This window comes from Rutidosis leptorrhynchoides, chromosome 8 (assembly GCF_046630445.1).
Source record: "Rutidosis leptorrhynchoides isolate AG116_Rl617_1_P2 chromosome 8, CSIRO_AGI_Rlap_v1, whole genome shotgun sequence".
In the NCBI taxonomy this organism is placed as follows: domain Eukaryota; kingdom Viridiplantae; phylum Streptophyta; class Magnoliopsida; order Asterales; family Asteraceae; genus Rutidosis; species Rutidosis leptorrhynchoides.
Window position 1 is genome coordinate 267,898,061 of NC_092340.1, and position 23,938 is coordinate 267,921,998.

Genomic DNA, 23,938 nt, shown 5'->3' on the forward strand with positions numbered 1-23,938 from the left:
AAATTGTGAAAATGCTTAATCCAGTTCTAATCCTTGATATTTTTTTAATTATCATTTCTGTCATCCTTCTTTTCAATCTTCCATCAGAAGCATCTGTTTACTTCTACTATTATCTTGGGGTGATACTATTCTTAATTATACCGTGTCTTTATATTGCTATTCGTATTAATATCCACGGTTTGTAACCTCCGTGTTATTATCGGGCTTTATATTTTCTCTTATATTTTGGAGCTTTGTCCCTTCGTTTCTTCTTCTTGCGATTAAACACCGCTTGTAATGGTTCAGAATTCGCAGATATAAACTTCGGAATGAACATTGTTAATGTTCTAAGAAGGAAATCGTAATGGTACGATTTGATTTGTCAAATTACCAGAATTTCTGAGAATAGAACTATCAAGAATATATTTTCTTGATATGTTAGGAGGTGAAGCAGAATGAACGAGTCGTGTAACATGGCACATGATGATGGTATGATCTTCTGTGAATCATCACGTTTCATTAGAAACTCAACATGAATTACTGTAATATAATCACGTTGATCAAGTGTCATTATATTATACTAACTCATGCATCAGTTCCCAATATTACTTCAATAACATTCATATTTTAAGCTCGAAAGTTTACAGAATATAGAAACTAACAGTTTCTATATGATGTAATACTGATATCACGAAGAGATTAATGATTTCAGATAAGAATAGTTATAAAAATATCTCCAGAAATATGGAGGATATTTATAATGAAAGATACGATAATATCTCGGAATATCTAAGATCAGAGGATGATAGAAATTATTGTCTGTAAGGGTTTAGAGTAAGGAGCAAGATATTTACTAAAGACTTTAGCAGACATTGAATCATTTGGATTCTTTGAAGTCAAACTTATTCTTTGTGATTTGTCCACGGCTTTCTTCATAGTTTCGCATAATCTGCTTTTCGGTACTAAATTTTCTATTGAATGTTTCCAATATAATGATACACAGGAAGCATGAAGAGGTATATAATTTCGGACGAGAATATTTATGAAAATATCCTCAGAAATATCGAAGATATTGATGATGATATTTTGGAATTTCTAAGTTCGATGGTTGATGAAGAAAAATTTTCCGCAAGATTTTAACATGACCTAGGAGCAAGATATTCTCTAAAGATTTCAAAGGATCCAGAATTACCTGGATTCTTTGAATATAGGGTGTGGTCCTTGTATTTGTCCTTAGTCTCCTTAGTGGTTAGCTCAATCCGTTTTCCAGTTCCAACTTTTCTGAGCTTTTCCAACATACTATTCCTTATCATCAAACTTCCGATGATTAAGGTCGTTTACGGTTGTCTATGGTTTCTGCTGCTTCATTCAGCTGTTTCAACATTCATAGTATTGATTTGTGACTGAGTGCTTTTCAGAATTTCAGAATGAGAGTTCATAATTCTAAGAGATAAGTGTCATACATATAATTGTTGATGTAAATATGATGTGAGTTTTCAAAGTACTGATTGCTGATTCCCGGTAATTGGTGTGGCAGTTCTCGTTACAAGATGCGGATGAGTATATGATAGGGTTTCAATAAATAAATATAATGATTTATCAGAGAGACTTAAGCCAAGAAGCAACGAGGTTGCTGGTACGTCTGCTGGTAATATGGTGGAATATAAAAGAATTCACCGGTATCAAAAGGGTAATCGTATATATCAGGATTATAGTAAGGCTACTTCGAATGAAAAGTCGAAGTTAACTTGCTGAAGCTGTGACAAAATTGGCTACCTTGAAAAGGGATCGCAAAGTTATTTTTGCTAATAAATGCCAAAGGATCTGACGCGGCTACGTGTTAAACTTTTACTCAGTTGCCGAGAGTTTCTCAGGTGCATAACTATATGCATAAATCTTTCCTTCCGTAGATGAAGTGCGGTTGATTCATCCTATCGATTGAGGTGTTTTCAAGAATCATGAAAGGTTTGAACGCAGATTGTAATCGGCAAGATACAGATGAGGTTTAAGATGAGATCAAGTGGCAAACTTGAAGAAATATTTAGTTTCATATGTTATAATCAATATTTTAATTCATTTTAATTGTCCAATGTTGATAGTCCTCAGTTGATAGTCCACAGTTAGCAATACAATAATTCATATATAATTATATATATAATATTCGAATTAATATGTATCGTGACCCGTGTACATGTCTCAGACTCGATCACAACTCAAAGTATATATATTATTGTAGAATCAACCTCAACCCTGTATAGAGAACTCGATCATTACTGCATATAGAGTGTCTATGGTTATTCCAAATAATATATATATATATATATATATATATATATGCGTCGATATGATATGTCAAAACCTTGTAAACGTGTCCTGATATTTAAAGTTCGTAAAATAAATACAGAAATTAAATGACGATAAATAAAATTGCGAGAATATAAATTGCGATAAATAAACTGCGATAAATAAATTGCGATAATTAAATATAATACGGAATTAACAGTTAGCTAGGAACAGTTAGCTGGAAACAGTTAGCGTGGATTCTTAACAAGATTTTTCGTAGTTAATTTGTTTGTTTCTATCAAATTTTATTTCATCAAATGTGTTCTTCATTATGCCACTTGTTGGATTCTGATAAATCAAAATCCAAATATGAAATTGGATGAATATGGTTATTCTGTGGTGAACGGATTTGTATATCGGTGGATGTAAGTAGGATAGTATATGACTGTTGAAACAGATTCGAAGAACGTACAATGTAACTTATTAATGTGAAATTTAAATATTCCTCGGGTATTACCTACCCGTTAAAATATTTTCACCATTAACAGTTTGTACAAAAGAATTTTTAATTACAATCTTTATGAAAACATATATACATATATATTTTCTTCATATGTATTCATGGATTTAATGAGTTAATATGATATTAAACTCATTTGCTATTCGGTTGGAACTAGAATAAATAATCTCTAAAACTTTAGAGATTACATATTCGCCATGTCTAACGAAGATAAATGAGGTAGAACGATACGTAGAACGAAGATCATACTCAAAGTACAGATGATGATATTGAAGCATGGATTGTTGATGGTACTGGTGCTGTTATTGATGGTACTATTGGTGCCGATGATGTTGCTGAAACTGGTACATTTTGCACCATATTCTCCGAATTGATTATTCGAGCACGAAGTTCGTTGACTTATTACTCCAGGATGATTGTCGGTCGTAACGAACGGATGAATAAGGTTCAGAATTGTGGATAGAATATAATCTTGTCGAGTTACCCTGGAAATGAGACTGAAAATGGTGTTTCGAACAGGTTCGCCGGTAAACGCTTCAGGTTCATTGTCAAGAGGTGAATTCGGTTGGTGGAAGGGATTACCTTCTGCACGTTTCCATTAATTAAGTCGACTACGAACCCATCAGATGAATCGATAATGGCTGATTGGTTGATTCATGCCGATGACGCTGTTTCGGAGCTTAGGTGAACATCTATGTCGGAATAGCTGTCGGAATAACAATCGGAATAGCTATTGGAATCTGAGGGACTCGAACTGATTGCAGTATTCATCTTGTACGATCAGATGAAGGATTTTTGATAAGAAATAGACTATAGGATGTAGATTAGTACCCTGCAATACATAATCTACATATGCATATATAATACTAAAATCCCATAAGTTACGGAGGAATCTACGGAATCTGTCAGGAGAAAGTAATAAAAACATATACGCTATGATATGATTTTATCTATACACTGTCTATGCAATAGAGGTAGTAAGACGTGTCTAGACTTTAAGATGATAAGCAAGTAATATCCTAAGGATAATAAGTAGATGATTTCCGATAAAAATGATAAGCAAAACTTTTGACATGCAGACACGGTCGAAGTCCAGACTTACTAAAGCATCCTAATGACTATCAGTTAGGCATACTAATGCAAGACCTGGTTCACTAAGACCACCGCTCTGATACCAACTGAAAGGACCCGTCCTAATCCATCCGGACAAAGTCCACATCGATTACAAACGATTCAAAATAGTGGGTTACATCGCGAGGTACTTGACCTCTATATGATACATTTTACAAACATTGCATTCATTTTGAAAAGACAAACTTCCTTACATCGAAAATTGACGATATGCATACCATTTCATAATATATCTAACTATAATTATCTTAATAATAATCTTGATGAACTCGACGACTCGAATGCAACGTCTTTTGAAATATGTCATGAATGACTCCAAGTAATATCTTTAAAGTGAGCAAATGCACAGCGGAAGATTTCTTTCATACCTGAGAATAAACATGCTTTAAAGTGTCAACCAAAAGGTTGGTGAGTTCATTAGTTTATCATAAACAATCATTTTATAATTTTAATAGACCACAAGATTTCATATTTCCATTTCTCATAAACATACGTCCCATACATAGAGACAAAAATATCATTCATATGAATTGAACACCTGGTAACCGACATTCACAATATGTATATAAGAATATCCCCATCATTCCGGGATCCTCCTTCGAACATGATATAAATTTCGAAGTACTAAAGCATTCAGTACTTTGGATGGGGCTTGTTGGGCCCGATAGATCTATCTTTAGGATTCGCGTCAATTAGGGTGTATGTTCCCTAATTCTTAGATTACCAGACTTAATAAAAAGGGCATATTCGATTTCGATAATTCAACCATATAATGTAGTTTCGATTACTTGTGTCTATTCCGTAAAACATTTATAAAAGCGCATGTATTCTCAGTCCCAAAAATATATATTGCAAAAGCATTTAAAAAGGGAGTAATGAAACTCACGCATATAAATATTGTAAAACAGTTAATAAAGCATTTGCATGTATTCTCAGCCCAAAAATGTAAAGAGTAAAAAGGGCAAATGAAACTCACGCATATAAATATTGTAAAACAGTTAATAAAGCATTTGCATGTATTCTCAGCCCAAAAATGTAAAGAGTAAAAAGGGATCAAATGAAACTCACGCATATAAATATTGTAAAACAGTTAATAAAGCATTTGCATGTATTCTCAGCCCAAAAATGTAAAGAGTAAAAAGGGATCAAATGAAACTCACCTAATGTATTTTATAGTAAAAATACATATGGCGACATTGAACAACTGAACAATACAGGGTTGGCCTCGGATTCACGAACCTATATCATTTGTGTATTCATTAATATATATATAATCGTAATCGAATAAATATATATATTATTATTAGTGATGTAATTTTTATATTAGTAACTTATATATATACTTCATTATTTAATTAAATGTATTCATTTTGTATAAAAATATTAATATAGTTATATTAATATATTTTTGGTTAATATTGTATTAAGATACTTAATTTGTTATTTATATGAATATCCATATACAAATGTTAATAATAAAAATTTATATTAGGATTTATATATGATGACAACATATATTTATATATTAGTTGTTTCATTTTATATATAGTTTAGTTACTTTCATTTTAGTAAAAATATAGTGTTATGTATTATTAGTATTAGTGTAAAGTATTTTTATGTAAAAATATATATTTGTCATAATATTAGTAATGATACTTATGATAATAATAATGATGGTGATAATAGTAGTAATGATCTTATTAATGATAATATTAATAATTGTTTTAATAATAAATCTTATAATGATAACAACAGTAGTTTTTAATAAAAAGTTTAATGATATTAAAAATAATACTTTTGATAGCAATACCTAATATTTAATAATAATAATTACTATAGCAACCTTATTACTAATGATAATATTATAATACTTATGTTATTCATAATAATTCTAATATTTATTAAATAATACAAATTTTTAATAATCATATTGTAAATAATGATATTGTTAATAATTAAAAATACCGTAATACTAATCATTAATAATAACAATAATAACAGTAATACTAAATAATACTTGATTTTGATAATAATGCTAATAATAACAATATTAGTAATAAGTATAATTACTACAATTTTAATAATAATAATTATATTAACAATATGCATAATCACAATAATAATATTAAATGGTAACAATTACTTAATAATAATCATAATAATAATAATAATAATAATAATAATAATAATAATAATAATAATAATAATAATAATAATAATAATAATAATAATAATAATAATAATAATAATAATAATTTAAATTTTGGAAAACTACCTCCATATAGCTTTAAAAAAAATAGTTGTCATTCCCAGGAATCGAACTCGAGACCTCCCGTTCATACCAAGCTCCCCTTAACCATCAAACCGTGACCATTTTTCTGATTAGAACCCACGATAATATTCATATAACCCGTCTGCTATTTCTGCTTCCCTTCTTCTTCATCCCAATTTATTCAGTCAACCAGGTTCTAATCAAATTTATAATAGCTAAATACTTTGTTTGGTTTATGACTCGGATTAAAACAGAAACAAAATCAATTATCATTTACTGATAAAACACAAAACGAAACAAAAAAAAAATCATACCAGTTGTTTGAAGAACACGAGAACCTCAATCGTGATATTGAAATCTAGGCACTTTTAGGTAAAAGTTACAATATGAAATCGATAGTAATTCGTTATTGGAAACTTTTTGAAGCATCAATTGAAATTGAAACACATACAGAAACTTGAATTCGATTGAAGCATATTCTTTGACTTTTTGACAATTTAAGTTTGACTCTGAAATTTGAGTTCAATATAGAAAATTGGCAATCCAAACTTTGCAGATAGTTTAAACTAAAGGTTCCTAACATCTCTGCATAAATAGATTTTAAACATTGATTTGAAATCAAATTATGGACACAAATTTGGAACGTACAGGGTAGTTACCTGTTTTCATATTCAATTTATATTTAATTCAATAATTTACAGCTGGAAAATTTTATAATTGAGAGTGAGTATGTAAAGTCAATTGAATGTGATAATACTCCAATGAATTTCTTTGTTTTATAGCAATTGAGGATCGACAGAGAGATACCATCGTACAGCTTGATAAATAAAAAAATATTTAAGAACATGACTGCTAACTGATTTGGCTTTAGTTGTTGTAATTGAATCATTTAGCAGATAGATACAAAGAATTGAATACATTGAGTCAAGGATATAAATCGAATTTGGATTCTGTGATGGAGTAATTCAGTAAAAAAAATAACAATAATTCTGTTTTATATATAAAAGTCTGTATGTGAGTGTATTTATCAGTATATGTGTATAATTATATACTCTATATATGTATTTATATATGTATAACTATATTTCGTATATATACATGTATCTGTAAATATATATGTGTATTAATAATAATATTAATACTAATAACAAATATATAAATAATAATAATAATACAATTAGTAATGATAATAATAATAACTATAAAATTTAAAATAATAAGATTATTATTATTAATAATAGTGTTTATCATAATACTAATATTATTAATGATTGATAATATTAGTAATAATAATATAATAACAATTTATATATCGACTTTATATTTATTTTATATATATATATATATATATATATATATATATATATATATATATATATATATATATATATATATATATATTGAAAATAATAATAATATTTTAATAATGATACAAATAATAATAATTCATCATAGAATTCATATATATAGTTATATATATAGATTCATTTTAAATTTACACTCAATTACTTTTGATAAGAACAACATATAATATTTTAAATTATATTTTCAATCATTATTATTTATATATGCATACACACACACACACATAACTATATACAATCAATTGTTCGTGAATCGTCAATAGTAGTCGAAGGTCAATTGAATATAATGAAACAGTTCAAAAGTTTTGAGACTCAACATTACAGACTTTGCTTATCTTGTCGAAATCATATAAAGATTAAGTTTAAATTTGGTTGGAAATTCCCGGGTCATCACAACGATAATATTGGCTAGATATCTTGATCGAGTTACAGGTGGTGAACGTATGAAAGGTGGTGAACGTTTTGCGGGTGCATTCACTGAATATCCTATTAGTTATAAAAGATAAAAATTATATAAGTTATCAAATTAATAGACTTTTCTGATTTTGCCCACGTTTCGAATAGCCAATAGATGCAGCAAGTAGCCAGGGCCCTTTAAATCGGAAGCCCACAACTCGCCACTAACAAATCCAACTATTACTACGAACCAGAAAATTTGGATGTCTATCAATTTAACTGCTTAAAATAATTTTTCGTCCAAATTTTGAAATAAAAATATATGCCATAAAAACTAGAGCGTCGAGAAATAAGAAAAAAAAGAGTGCGTCGAAAAACGTCGAAAAATAAAAGGTCGAAAAATAAGCGTCGAAAAATAAGAAAATGCAGCGTCGAAACTTAAAAGTCCAAAAAAAAACTAAAAATTAAAACTTACGTCTAAAGGTATTAAAGCTTAAAAGGAATTCTATATCCAAAACGGCAATAACTTAAAAGGCACTAAAATATATAAACGACGTCGCAAAATTCTAAAGCACCTAAATCTTAATATAAAGAAAAAGCACTTAAGGGATTTTACGACAAAGTCTTAAAATCTAGAAATAAATATTAACTACGGAAAAATACTAATCTTAAACTAATTACGAATGAAAAATATACAAATTACAAATTAAACGATTAAAATATACAATTTATAAAAAGAAATAAAAATGATAATATTACTTATTTTTATAAAAATATTATTTTTATATTATTATTTTATAAAAGTTAAGTTTATATATTTATTAAAACTAATTATAACTTAAAAATACAAATTAAATAAAACTAAAACTAATTAATAAAATAATTAACCCTAATTAGGTTAATAATAATAATAATAATAAATAATTTAAACCCTAAACCGTACCAGCTCTGTGATCAGACCTGTCAGACAGGTTCATGCGATCGCATGAGTCTTCTGTATTGAGGCCATGCGATCGCATGGACTGTGGATCCAGGCCATAAGTTGGGCTACTACAGTGTTCGGCCCAGTTCGTTTTAATTATATATTTTTTTCAGATTATAATTTTTACAAAATAATAAAAACAAACTTATATTTAAAAAAAAAACTAAAAATAAAATAAAAATACTTTTTAATTTTATATATTTTAAACGAAATCTTAAAAATATTTATATTTTTATATTTTTTTCTCTTTTTATTATTTTTAACACTTATTATAAATACAAAATATTTTTATGAAATAAGAAATAATATATTTTTACAAAAATATAGTTTTACTAAAATATAGCATAAAAATATAGCGTTTCGCCGAGTCCCCGGCAGCGGCACCAAAAACTTGATGTAGTGCGAGGTGTATACGAAATAGTTATATTTTTATTGCGAAATACTATTAAATACGATACAATTTTACACAAGTTATTTATTTATTTATTGAATGGGATATACCTAAACCTTGATACAACACTTATATGTAGTGTACCTAATCGTAGAGTAGTGTAGTTTTTAGTAAGTCCGGTTCGTTCCACAGGGAGCTAGTGATACGTACTATATTTTTAACAACTATATTTGTATAAAATATATATAATTATATATAGTAATATTATTTTAAAAGGGGGTTTTTACCGTTTAATGACCGGTTTGTCAATTTTATATTTTAAGCGTAAAGATAAATGACGATAATATAAATGACAGAATTTAAATTGCGATAAAGTAAATTACAGTAATTAAAATGACAGTAAATAAAGGTACGATGAAATATGAAATAAAAGTATTATGCTTATTTAAACTTCCGTAATCATGATGTTTGATGTTTTGATTAATTGTTTCCCGGGTTAATTGTCCTTTGTCCTGGATTATTTGATACCTATTTGGTTTTTGTCCATAATAGTCCATCGGTCATAATTATAAAATGCTCGTCAAATTAACCTTATTCCTGAAGTCAAATATTCCAACTAATTAGGGATTCGAACTGTAACAAGGTTTTAATACTTTGTTTAATGATTACACCAGGTTATCGACTGCGTGTAATCCAAGGTTTTATTACTTTGTTAACAATTACACCAATTATCCTTGTATGTAATCCACCCCTGTTTTAATGAGATATGAATATTAATTTACCCACTTGATCAGAATGAATAATCAATTACCCAACCTGAATAATTAAATAAATGATCGTAAAAGATGTCGTATAAACGTCACTAAATAGAACATACATAATCATTTTAATAATTATTAGATTAACTAATTTGAAGATAGGTTCGACAGATTCTAATGAGTTGTCATTCAATTAGACAATACCCCCTATCTATTAATAGTCAATAGTTCAATGTCCACAAGTGTCGGTCTTTTGTCCAAAGCTTAATTATGGTACAAAATCTAATAACCATGTCTTTAATATTTAGTCCAACATCATGATTACTTCGATTTAAATAAGCATAATAATAACTTAGTTACGAGATATTAATTTAAAAAGGAAGAACATAGCTTACAGTGATTATTTATCGCGTAGCGTTACACGGACATAATTTTGACTTACAAACTTACAACATTCGCTAACATAACCTTATTATTATTAAACTTTAATATTAAAATTATAATATAAATATAAATATATATTTTGAGAGTAAGAGATAGAAAAAGATTTGTTAAATTCGTCCGAAAAATGCTGAATTTATAGAATGTGGTCTGCTACAGTAACTCATGCGGTCGCATGAGATTTGTGCCTTCTGGCCATGCGATCGCATGACCGTCATTTCCTGGTCACATACTTTTTGGCTCCTAGCTTGTCGACATATTTATTTAATATATATAATATATATATATATATAATTTAATATAATTATATATATATATTATATTATATTCATGTGCATAGTTGATTTGTAATTTTAGCTCCGTAGTTGGCTCAGGTCCCGGTTCCGAATTTTCGAACGTCCTTTCGTACGATTTAATATCTTGTACTTTGCGTTTTGCGTCTTGTACTCTTGTAACTTTTGAGATGTTTCTTATCAATAATCTGAACCACTTGGATTGTACTTTGTACTTTTGAGCTTTTTCGTCGTTTGCGTCTTCAAATCATTGTTTTTTTCTTTTGTCTTTGCACTTATTTATTTAAACGATTATTACATAAAAATAGAACAATAGTAACTAAAAGCTTTACATATTGGAAGGATATTGTGCCTAAATATATGTTCATTTGGAGCACTATCAAATATCCTCAAACTTGAACGTTGCTTGTCCTCAAGCAATACAGAACTTGAAATTAAATCACACTTCACTCGAATCACTTTTTTATTCTCACACTTTATACATCAGTGATTTTGATACGGCGGTATAAATAATGGTAGTAACGATGTGGTTTACAGTCCCACATGACTATGAAAATTTAGATCCTTTAAGTAAATTGGATCTTTATGAAAACATTTGATCTTTTAAAAATTCATTCTAGCTTTTACCCTAGATAAGTTTTCCGGAATAACCCTTCACCGGTGTTTGTAAATCGTTTTTGTGGGTTTGGTGGGTTTCAGATTTGAAAATGTTAGCTCAAAACTTATGGTTTTGTGTCACCCACTTGCTACCCTTATATTGGGAAAGCAACACGTCCAGTATACTTGCTCCGTATATTACCTTTCGGTAAACTACCATCCGGTTGTAAAGGAAAGCGTTGAACAAACAACTGTTAAGGCAATGTCCCGTGACATGCAGATAATTATGGTCAAAAACGTGTCGAATGCAATTACTATTCTTTGTAGGAGCAATAGTAAAGATCACCCTATAGTTTTTCGGTCTGGCACAAGGTCCTGTCTTCGACCATGCTATGCAACCACCGTTCTAACGGTTGACACCCGATTTGGTTCAGGTGACCTAATGAATTCCACGTGAATTCCTAGGATTTTACGTTCAATGGTAATGAACGCATTGAAAATGGGTTTTCAGAAAACAAATCGGTTTTAATTTGATCAAAATATTTTCTCGTTCAAGCTCGAGTTTAGATATATTGAATTCCATGAGTTTGAATTCTCAATCTTTAGGGTCAATCTCAAGGATTGAGTAATATCAGGCTTAAAAGCTGATTTTTAATCTTTTAAGGAGATTATCCTTTTCTGGGGGTCTGATTCATTAGTCTTATCAAGCTAATTTGCACGGCACCCTTCCCATTTTACGAGATAAATCCTTCTCATGGTTAGGATAAATCTGACCACTTGGCGACCCTGTTTGAGGCTGAGGTCCGTGGATTTCCTGCTGATTTTAGAGATGACTTTTCTAGATTTTTCGTCAACCTACAGCTGGTCTGGACGACAACTTCCTAACCTAAATCATGAAGCGCGTGTCTTTTTCGGAAGACTTTACTTCCTTTTAATGATGGAATTGATTCATCGTGCAGATCCATCTTTCTTTCAAATATATTACAGTAAATTAGGTAAAACTGATTAAAATCATCCAAAACAAAAGTTCCTGTAATAATCTTGTACAAACATATGTGATATGTGTTTTAAATAACTTGGTAAATTCTTCCCACACTTAGCTTTTATTTATTTTTTTCTTTGCCTTTTTATTCTCCTATATTCCATTTTAAATGAATTCTAACGTTTTGGATTGTTTCTCCATTTATGTTCTCTCCGAGGTAACAATAATTTCGGCATTAACACCTAGTTTTATCGTTCATAAATATGTATAAACATGATTTTGAATTCATTTAGTTGAAAATTTTTCAAATTTTCACAAAATTTGGTAATTAAACTAAGTGTAAACCTGAGAGAATTTATAACCCTTTCCCACACTTGAGATCATGCAATGCCCTCATTTGCATGAAATCAGACTATAATTATAAATTCATGAGGGTGATTAGTGTAGAAAAGTGATTAAAAATACCCAGTTTGTAATTACTAAGGTCGTCGAATGATAGATGGCTCGCCTCATCGTTCATTCCTTTTGTTGTAATTTCACATATGTTTTCCGTCTTATCGTCAAAATTAGTAGCTTTTGCTGAAATTTAATGTCAGTCTTTGAAAGTGCATTGTTTTACCCTATTTTATATATAATATAAAATACAAACATATATATATATATATATATATATATATATATATATATATATATATATATATATATATATATATATATATATTTTCTTTTTAAAACAATTTAAATGAATAATTTTTTTTAAATTTTGTTTCCTTTTACCTTAGGTAGTTTCCGTATATTTACCTAGTCCGTCCCTCGACAAAATTTAAAATTTGTCGTTTTTAAAGTGATTGTTTTAAAAGCAAAGATTTTTGGGTTTTTTTAATTTTTTTTTGGTTTGGTATACTTTAGATCAATAATATTAAAAATAATGATAACAAAATTTGTCGCCCCGCCCTCGGGTAAAGCAATTTCGGTTCCATGACCTAGTCTTTAACTTACGATGAATTTTTAGAAATCATTTTTTTAAACTTAATGAAATAAAGTAATTTTTGTTTTTAAATTCACACAAAACTTAAATTTAAAAAAATGCGTATTAATTTAATACAAAACCTACAAAGCAAAAATTCAGAATGGGGGGAGAAAACTAGTTCTTTAGTGTCTGCTAGTGGAAGAGACCAATCGGATTCCATTCTCGGAACTATACGAGAACAGAACAACTAACTCTAGACAGCATTTTCTTTTTAGAACATCTGAATCTCCCCACACTTAGGTAGCTGTGGTGTCGAATTTGTGATTAACTTCATTGTCAATTTCTTTTGGACCATAATCAACTTGCATATCTGTGACTTTTGCTTTAAGCCATTGGTCGAATTCCTGTGTAATATCCACAAATTCAACTAGTTTTACCTTTTCTTTAGGCAATAGATTGGATACTAACCGGTTACATAACTTAAAGTTCCCCTTGGTTATAGCATCGCGAATCCGTTTAATAAGTTTCTTCATTGAACTATTAATAACGGGGTCATTTGATTTCGTATCAATAACGTGGTTCTTTGTTATCAGGTCATCATTAGGTTTTACTTTATCTTCCCCATACTTAGGCGTTTTATTATTGTTAAGCACTACCGTTGGAGTTGGTAAAACAATATGGTTCTTACCAATCGTTTTTATCGGTTCAACGGTTTTGGTTGGTGGAGATTTAGTCTTTTGAATCACAGAGATGATCGATTTATCCCCATCACTAAGTGTCATTCTACCCTCTCGTACATCAAATAACGCCCTGGTGGATGCTAAGAATGGTCGACCTAAAATTAGAGGAATGTTTGGGTCCTCTTCTATGTCAATGACAATAAATTCGACTAGAAAGGTTAAATTACCTACTTGAACGGGTAGGTTGTCAGCAATTCCAACTGGGTGCCTAATGGTTTGATCAAAGAGTCGAACACTCATTTCTGTTGGACTTAACTCACCTACTCCTAATCTCTTATATAATGAAAGAGGCATAACACTCACACTTGCACCTAAATCTGCTAGTGCATCATACATGACACAATCACTAAGTAGACAAGGAATAATAAATTCACCCGGATCACCCACCCTGGGTGGAGGTTTCGGTGAAACTGTCTTCACCGGGTTTATTTTTACGATTTTTGTTTCTTGCACTTTCTTATTCTTCTTCTTCTTTCCAGAGGTATCACAAACTTTATTACCTATCACTTGCTCATACTCAACTCCTTTTCTTGGAAATGGGATGGGTGGTCTGTATGGTGCCACCACTGGCTTTACATACTCGGGTGGGGGTAGTGGTGTAACTTCTTCATTGTTACTCACATCGAAAACCTTCCCATCTTCTGGTGCTGATTTTTCAGAAATTGTTGTAACCATATTAACATTCTCATTCCGAGGATTTACTTCAGTATTACTCGGTAGCTTTCCTTGTTCCCTCTCACTCATCATGCTAGCAAGAGCACCTACGTGTTTTTCTAGATTCAAAATAGAAGCTTGTTGAGTTCTTAATGACTGATCAAACCTCTCATTTGTTTGGGTTTAAGATGTAATAAATTGTGTTTGAGATTCCATTAGCCTTGCCATCATTTCTTCCAGATTTGGCTTTTTCTCTTCGATTTGTTGTGGTGGTTTATACAAGCTAGGTCTTTGTTGATTGAAAGTGTTGTTTTGAGTTGGTTGGTTATTCGGACCTTGTTGGTTATACGAGTTATTGTTGGGTCCATTTGGATTGTAAAGAATGTTTTGATTTCGATTAAAGTTTGGCCTTGGCTGTTGATAATTATTTTGATAATTATTTCCCGGCCTTTGGTTCATGTAGGAAACATTCTCACGTTGTTCCATGGTTTGTTCAATGTGACAATCTTTCGTTAAGTGTGGTCCACCGCATTGCACACAACTGATTAGTATTGCATGAATATCTTTATTCATCTTTTCCATTCGTCTCTCGAAAGCATCTATTTTTGCGGAAACGGAATCAAAGTCATGGCTAGAATTGGCTCTAGCCGCTTTAGATGAACGAAAGATATATTTTTCTTGGTGCCACTCATGTGAGTGGGAGGCTGTGTTATCAATGATTTTGTGAGCTTCGGTTGCGGTTTTCTTCATAATGGAACCACCAGCTGCTATATCGATGTCTTTTCGTGTAGTGATGTCGCATCCTTGGTAGAATATTTGTACTATTTGATAAGTGTCTAAACCATGTTGCGGACATCCTCTTAACAACTTTCCAAATCTTGTCCATGCCTCATATAGAGGTTCATTTGGCTTTTGTGTGAACGTAACAATTTCTCCTTAAAGTCTCACGGCTTTAGATGCCGGAAAGAATTGTTTAAGAAATTTTTCAACTAAAACATCCCATGTATCAATTGCCCCTTCAGGTAACGATTCTAACTAATCTTTGGCATCTCCCTTTAAAGTCCAGGGAAATAACATGAGATAGATCTATTCATCCTCAACTTCTCTGATTTTGAATAGAGTACAGATCCTATTAAAGGTTCGAAGATGTTCGTTTGGATCTTCTTTTGGCGTACCACTATATTGGCATTGATTAGTTACCATGTGTAGGATTTCTCCTTTGATTTCATAATCTGGTGCATTAATATCTGGCTTAATAATGGCATGACCTTGGCCCGTGCGTGTGGTTCAGGAGGAATGATTAGTGGTTCAGGATCTTGGAATTGTCCTTGAATATCCTCCGGTTTTCAATTTTGAAGTCGGGTTCAAAAAATGGATTATCGGGATTTTGAGTTGGAGTACTTATTTGACTAGATGATGATTCTAAAGAAAAATCAATGGCGATAGGATGCTCGTCAAATTAACCTTATTCCCGAAGTCAAATATTCCAACTAATTAGGGATTCGAACTGTAACAAGGTTTTAATACTTTGTTTAATGATTACACCAGGTTATCGACTGCGTGTAATCCAAGGTTTTATTACTTTGTTAACAATTACACCAATTATCCTTGTATGTAATCCACCCCTGTTTTAATGAGATATGAATATTAATTTACCCACTTGATCAGAATGAATAATCAATTACCCAACCCGAATAATTAAATAAATGATCGTAAAAGATGTCGTATAAACGTCACTAAATAGAACATACATAATCATTTTAATAATTATTAGATTAACTAATTTGAAGATAGGTTCGACAGATTCTAATGAGTTGTCATTCAATTAGACAATACCCCCTATCTATTAATAGTCAATAGTCCAATGTCCACAAGTGTCGGTCTTTTGTCCAAAGCTTAATTATGGTACAAAATCTAATAACCATGTCTTTAATATTTAGTCCAACATCATGATTACTTCGATTTAAATAAGCATAATAATAACTTAGTTACGAGATATTAATTTAAAAAGGAAGAACATAGCTTACAGTGATTATTGGAATTTGGTCGAGGTTATAATATATACACATATACATATATAATCATATCCGTTCATATAATGGTTCGTGAATCATTGGAATTTGGTCGAGGTTAAATAAATGTATGAACACAGTTTAAAATTCTTGAGATTTAACTTAACAAACTTTGCTTATTATGTCGGGAATATAGAAAGATTAAAGTTTAAATTTGTTCGGAAATTTCCGGGTCGTCACAGTACCTAGAGTTTTGTGGTAGTTGACAAAGGTAATTAAAGGTGATTTAGGAATTTAATGGGTGAAAACCAACAGAATCAAAGTGTGTAGGTGATGAATATGGTAGTTAAGGAATTGAATGTGGTGGTGGAAGCGTGACTTACAGTGATTAAGGAAATGAAAGTGGTGGTGGAAGGGCGAATTACGGTGGTGAGGAGAGGAATTCAAAAAAATGAATCTGGCCCATTCCCCATTTAAAATTATGTGTAAATATAAAAGAAAGTCATAAAGATAAACATAAACTTTAACATAATTGTCTAAAATTACTCATTTTGTTCAAAAATTCTAAAGTTATGGTTTAAATTCATGTTAAAATATTAACAAATTTTGACTTTGACCGACTTTAATTATCAAATTCAATTTTAACTTATAAGGCATTGATTCGACTGGGGTTCCTTTTAAATCTTCATTTGTTAAGAAAATCGGGGATGGCAAAGGAACTTCCATTTGGAATGATATTTGGATCTCGGAGGTGCCTCTTATGGAAAAGTTTAACAGATTGTTCCGGCTTGAGGTTGATCCGCAGGTGTCTGTCCATGATCGAGTTTTTTTTTTTGGATGGCTCAAAATGTGTTGGTTCGTGGTGCTGGTCTGGACTGCCAAGAAGACGAACATTATCTGATCTAGTTGAGCTAAACAGGTTGCCGGACACGTTTGTAATGGATTCGGGAAAAATGGATACATGGAAGTGGTCGTTAAATAGTAATGGTAAATTCTCCACGAAAGCACTTTCTGATGTTATCACTACCAAGATGATAGGTGCAGGTGTCAACATGGAGGAAACGGTGCGAAATCATTTGGTCCCAAAAAAAGTTGAGGTATTCGTGTGGAGGGCCAAACGGAAGAGATTGCCCGTTGTCGGAACTTGACATGCGTGGCATTGATCTTCCCTCGGTCCTTTGCCCGATTGTGAAGGTGATATCGAATCGGTTGAACACTCTCTCTTTTCATGTCGAGTTGCTCGTGATATTTGGAATAGAGTTCAAAATTGGTGGGGCTTGAGTGGTTCTCCATTTTCAAGCCTTGTCGATGCCTTTAGTGGGATCTCCTCCGTACAATTATCGTCATCGTGTGCGAAGATTTGGCAAGCGGTGGCGTGGTCATGTGGTTTCTTTATTTGGAAGAATCGAAATGAATATTTTTTTAATAATAAGTGTTGGAATCCGCCGGTTAGATTCAAGTCAAAAGTTATGAATGGATCGCGAAGAGTTGCAAGACAAATAAAATCGATTGAAATAATTAGTTACATAATCCGTTACTAGTCCCTATTATGTATTCGTTTGTTTTGAGCGTGGTATTTCATGCCACTGTTTTGTTTTGTACAGCCTTTGAGAGGTAGTAATAAAATCTAATTGGTTGCCTTTAAAAAAAAAATCAACTTTGGTTGATTAATTAAATGAAATAAAAAAATCGGAACAAATTGCTTAATCGGGAATTAATCAAATCCTAGCGTATATCGAAAGGTCAGTTGTTGACAGTCGAACGGAACGTGGCAACCTGGTGAATATAACTGTAGCAAAAGGGTAAACCTGCCAGCAAGTTATCACGCACCCATCTCTGCCGGAATCCACAAAATTTCGATCGATTTATTCAATTTCCAATTTTTACATCATAAAGCTTGACCCTTTTTGAATTCGCAGCTTGCCAAGGTTGTTTTCTTTCTCAATTTTAAATTTTTGGTAGATTAGTTACGATTATTAACATATCCAGCTGTTAGTTAATTATAGCTAATTTGTGCGTATTGGAATTATAGCGTACTTGGCTTGTAGGGTTTCAGAAAGTTTTAATTTTTAATGACTTTTATTCGCAATATTATCATGGGTCTTGTTTATATTATGCTTATTTAGGAATTTTTTTCTGTGGAATTGCAAAAGTTGTGATATTTTTACATAAAAATGAGTTTTTAAACTGTAAAGCTGTGATTCGTTTGCTTAAAATGAGGTTTTAGAGTGCAAAAGTTGATTATAGTAATTTTATTTTCAATTTACTCCACAAAGTGTTATTGTTAATTGTAATCTAAAAGCTTGAAAGATTTTTGAAATGAAGTACTCCGTATTTGATCTTGTTTTTTTTGGACTATCAGTTTGGGATCACCTTAACCACCCACGCGTTCATCTCCCGTAGTTGCATTACCTGCCCCAACTACTGCCCTGGAGGAAACCCGGACCAATCCAAGGTCATGGCCGGTAAAACCCCCTTCCCGCTGCCCCCACACTAAGCTTATCTTTATATGCTAGAATGAAATTTATATGTTGAACCATTAACTGATGCAGCAGTTTTGCAAATGTTCAAGATTTCACTTAATCATGCTTCGATTAATTTTGATTTTGTTCATCTAGTGTTATGTAGCTTTTTTTTTTCCCATTGGTCACCGTATAATACCTGAGGTTATATTTGCTGCAAAATTCCGATTCCGTGTTTACTATATTGATACTGCTGTTTATTTTACTTCAAATTTAATCGATTGTTTATGTACTATGATCATTGTACGAACACTAGTAAGTTATTGTTCTAAGCTGATAAATGTTATATTTTGATGTGCATAGGCATTGGTGAAAACATGTGGGGCCCGACCAATTGACGGAGATGTGGATATACCATGGTGCAGTTGGTCAACATTGTAAGATTCAATTAACCAACTGTGATCCCGATTCACTGCAAAACGTTACTTACAAAGGGGCTCCTTTATATTAGAGGACCTTTCGATCTTTTGTGTTGGGCATCGTTTTCGCCTTTTGAAATTGACTAGATTTCTGCAGAAGGGGATCGTATTGACTTTTTGTGTTAAATAATGCCTCAAATACAAAAACTTTATAACTCATGTAAAGCGTCTTTAACTACAAATGGACCGGTTTCGGAAGACGCTTCTGAAAAAATACGTTCTCTCTTAGGTATGTGTCACTGCTCTTTATTTGCTTCATTTGAGATTTATAGATATACAAATTGTATTGTCCAATATACTAAACGATTTTGATGACTCTGAAATGCAAACAAAACCAGTGAATCAAAATGGTACCTTAGTTTCTAGGAGTATATGAAGATGAAATGCGGTGCTATATTTGGTATATAACTGGTACTCAGTATTATAAGTTTTCAGAATATCCTTTGGACTTCTACCACTGATGTCTTATTTGTTAAATACTTAGTTGTCTTTGGGATCATCTTAATTGCTCGTAGAGTAGTAACTAATTTTTTTTTTTTTTGGATTCTTGGAGTGTTGGGTTAGTGTGTGATGAACTATAGCAAAAGGAATAGTATATATAGTAATAGTAAATAGTAATTCTTTTTATATTTAAATATCATTAAGTGTCGCGGTAAGTTTTCGACTTTTTTAATATATTGTTTTCTATATATTGTCTCAAAGGATAAGCGATTCGCGTACCTATATATGTCAACGTATCCGAAAACTATCTTGTTTGCTATAATAACATGAAGCATATCTTGTTTGATCAAATGAAAAATTACAAGGCCACAAGTAGCCCTCATATGATAAACATCCTATAGTTGGACTCTTGTCGTTATAGGAACCATTGCACTTCAGCACGAATGGTATCCGTTGTCTTTGAAGCCAGGGCCCGCAATGTAGAAGCTCTTTGCAAATGTGGGCGTGGGTTTGACCCATTCGTGTCAAGAATTTACACCTCTTACCACTATGGGATTAATCATATTCCCGTGATAGGGATATTCGGTGGAGATCTCTTACAGACATCCGACTCTTATTGTGTGGATTTGGTGAGTTTCCATACAAAACACATGGTTTGAGTGTCCCTGTCGGTTTACACCGTTTGCAAATAAATTTGATAGGAGTTTGTCACTATCTTTTTTAAATTTAACATTTATGGCGTTAACGCCAATGAATTTCAAAATCATGTTAAAAGAAGGTATAGTCTGACTATTTGGCATGTTGTCAATTATAACATTCGTTGATTATCTGTCTAGCTTTTATAACACACACATACATATATCTATATGATTTATGACCATTAAACTCTTGGTCCCTTTTCAGATAAAATCAAGCCTTTGGATGTAGGGCTAGAGCAGGAAGCACAATTAGTACGTAACTGGACAGGTCCCATTAATGAACAAATCAGAGCCAATCGATCTTTGCCACCAATTAAATATATTCATATTCACGAGTCCGACAGCTTCTCCGTAAGTTTTAAAACTTCTAAGTTTGCGTCTTCCTGTTTTGCACGAGACTAAAAGATACATCTTTTTTTTTTTCTTTCCAGATGGGGATATTTTGCATGCCACCTTCATCAATTATTCCCCTTCATAATCATCCCAGCATGACTGTTTATAGCAAGCTTCTTTATGGATCTATGCATGTAAAAGCGTATGATTGGCTCGATGAACCCTCATCATCCGATTCATTACAAGGTATCATCTTTTTGTTGTATCTTGCTTTGTAATGTAAACAAATAAAAAAAATGTTTTTTTAAGTTCATCGGCTTAAAAAGATCCGTGATGATACGTGATTGATAAATCTTTTTGTCTGATTTTTGAGTTGAAAACAAGTCCTTTTTTTTGTTCTAATTGTTGTGTTTATTTCTTTTTTTTTTTTTTTCAGCACGACCTGCAAAACTTGTTAAAGATGCCGTGATGACTGCTCCTTGTGGGACCACAATATTATACCCAACGACAGGTGGCAACATCCATTGTTTCCATGCCGTAACTCCTTGTGCCATCTTTGACATCTTGTCGCCGCCTTACTCTTCCGATGATGGGCGGCACTGCACGTATTTCAGATGGTCTGCCGGAGTTGATCTACCTGGTAAAAAAATCTATATATTTGCTCATATGTTTTTGCTTTTAATTAACACGCGTTTAACGATATGATGCAAAACTCGCTACTCGGGGAGTACTCGGTCGGGACTTTGGAGGAAGTAATCGGCAACTCGGGGATTAATTGGCGATTAATCGGATTGGACTTTTTATACATTTAAATAATAAATTTCAAAATTATATGCGTAAACATAGAAGAAACCAATAAACATAAACTTTAACATAATTGTCTGAATAAATAAACATAACTGTCCATTTATTCAAAAACTTTAAAGTTATAGTTTTAATTCATATTAAAATGTTGACCAATTTTAACTTTGACCAACAAATCTGATTATGACCCATTAACCGACGTTGACTGATTAATTAAACGGATTTTGAAAAATCAAATCGGTATGATCTTAAAAGGAGTAATCGGGTTTTTTTACAACGGTGACGATATCTTCATCTAAATATATGAAAATTGGTATGATTGACCTCAAAAGTCGAAGTCAACATTTATACATTTTGATTGACACGAGACTTGGCCCTTGAAGGTATAATTGAAGTAAATGGCGATACTTGCGCAGAAGTTTCATGGTTGGAAGAATTTCAACCTCCTGATGATTTTGTGATTCAGAGAGGTCGATACAAAGGTAAAGTTATCAAGACTTGATGCGTTTATTGTGAACGAATTGAAACATCCAAATTTGGATAGCATCATAGGTGAATATTAGCAATGTTTTTTTAGATGCTGAAGGATAATAATGTAAGTTTATTAGTTATACAGACTTGGCATACATATACAACATGATATAGTGCCCAGTAACTCATCTTTGGTTTTCATACATTTAATAGGCTTGTGTACTTTCTTTTGACTAATTACTTGAGTGATGTTGCACAAACTCAGGGATAGCGACATAGGTCTTTTTTTAACAGTGGTTAGGAGTCACTGACGGGTCCGATCGCGATGTCGGAACCCTCCTATCTGATCATTTCCTCGGTACGAACATTACAGTTCTACGGCCCCTCAGGAAACCTCACGGTGAATCCATACGTACATCGCGTGTGGTAAACCCCCTCGGGTGAGGCTCGAACGTAAGACGTCCACAACCTCCGAGGTCTATGAAATGAGCGGGCAACCTCAAGAAAAATATACTGCAGCTCATATGCATCGAACACATGACTTCCCTGGAAAGTCAGGCCATATTAATACACCAACACCTCGAGGTTAACGACAAAGGTCTTTGGAAGGCTGCCTTACGACTTTGATCAAGGGATTAAGAGTTTGAACCAATTGCATTATATAATGTAGTTAAGATTAAGATTACCGCGGTTTCATAAATTAAAACCATCTTTTTATTGTTTGATTAGTTGGATATAATAAGGTAAATTTTATGTTATGCTTCAAAATCCATAATACAAAGATATACTGGATATCATTTTATGAGAGTGCATAATACGAAGATTCTAGTTAAGTGACCCGTGAATTCACGGGTTTGGTTAAAATCCATTACGATAGATTGCTACCTTAATACAAAAATATTAATGTAGTAATAATATAACTCATTCATGATCATATTGCATAGAATTAGCAAAGTGGATGGTCTAGTAACTCCAGTAAGATGGATAGTGGATGAAAACATATGCATTTTATACAAAGTTAACAAAAAGACATCATAAAACAAACGATAATTAACTGGTTGTATTCTAACTTCCACAATTTGCTACGCTCTCATGCTCATAGTTCCAATGAATTTGACTTCAGCATCAATCTTTCCATCTTTGCATTTTAAAACAATTTATGGGTCAAAATTGCATAATCAAACTTGGTAAATTTTAATCTAAAATCAACATAATATATATCGAATATTAAAAAACTTTCCAGTCGTAATTAAATGATTCAACAAAAGAAAATAATCACTACTAAGTTGTATGAACTATGACCAACATTATATTAAGACAGTGGCGGAGGATAGTGGAGGCAGGGCCCCAGCTGGATTTTTTTTTTTTATAAATTTACACTAAAAAAAAATTTTTTACTAAAAAATAAGGTTTTTATTAGTGTTTGCCTCAGCTATAATGAAAAATTTAGTAATAAGTTTTTACATCCGCCCCATCTGTGGTCGG

The 23,938-nt window shown here is 31.8% G+C and overlaps 1 protein-coding gene across 1 annotated transcript; it reads left to right on the forward strand.

The window, feature by feature from the left end:
• The first annotated feature begins 18,463 nt into the window (after positions 1–18,463).
• Positions 18,464–22,658, forward strand: LOC139861937 (plant cysteine oxidase 5-like). Its single transcript, XM_071850459.1, has 6 exons — positions 18,464–18,693; positions 19,591–19,935; positions 21,051–21,196; positions 21,277–21,424; positions 21,615–21,818; positions 22,366–22,658. The coding sequence occupies exons 2-6, from the start codon at positions 19,836–19,838 to the stop codon at positions 22,482–22,484; spliced, it is 717 nt and encodes a 238-aa protein (XP_071706560.1). The 5' UTR covers positions 18,464–18,693; positions 19,591–19,835; the 3' UTR covers positions 22,485–22,658.
• The last annotated feature ends 1,280 nt before the right edge of the window (positions 22,659–23,938 follow it).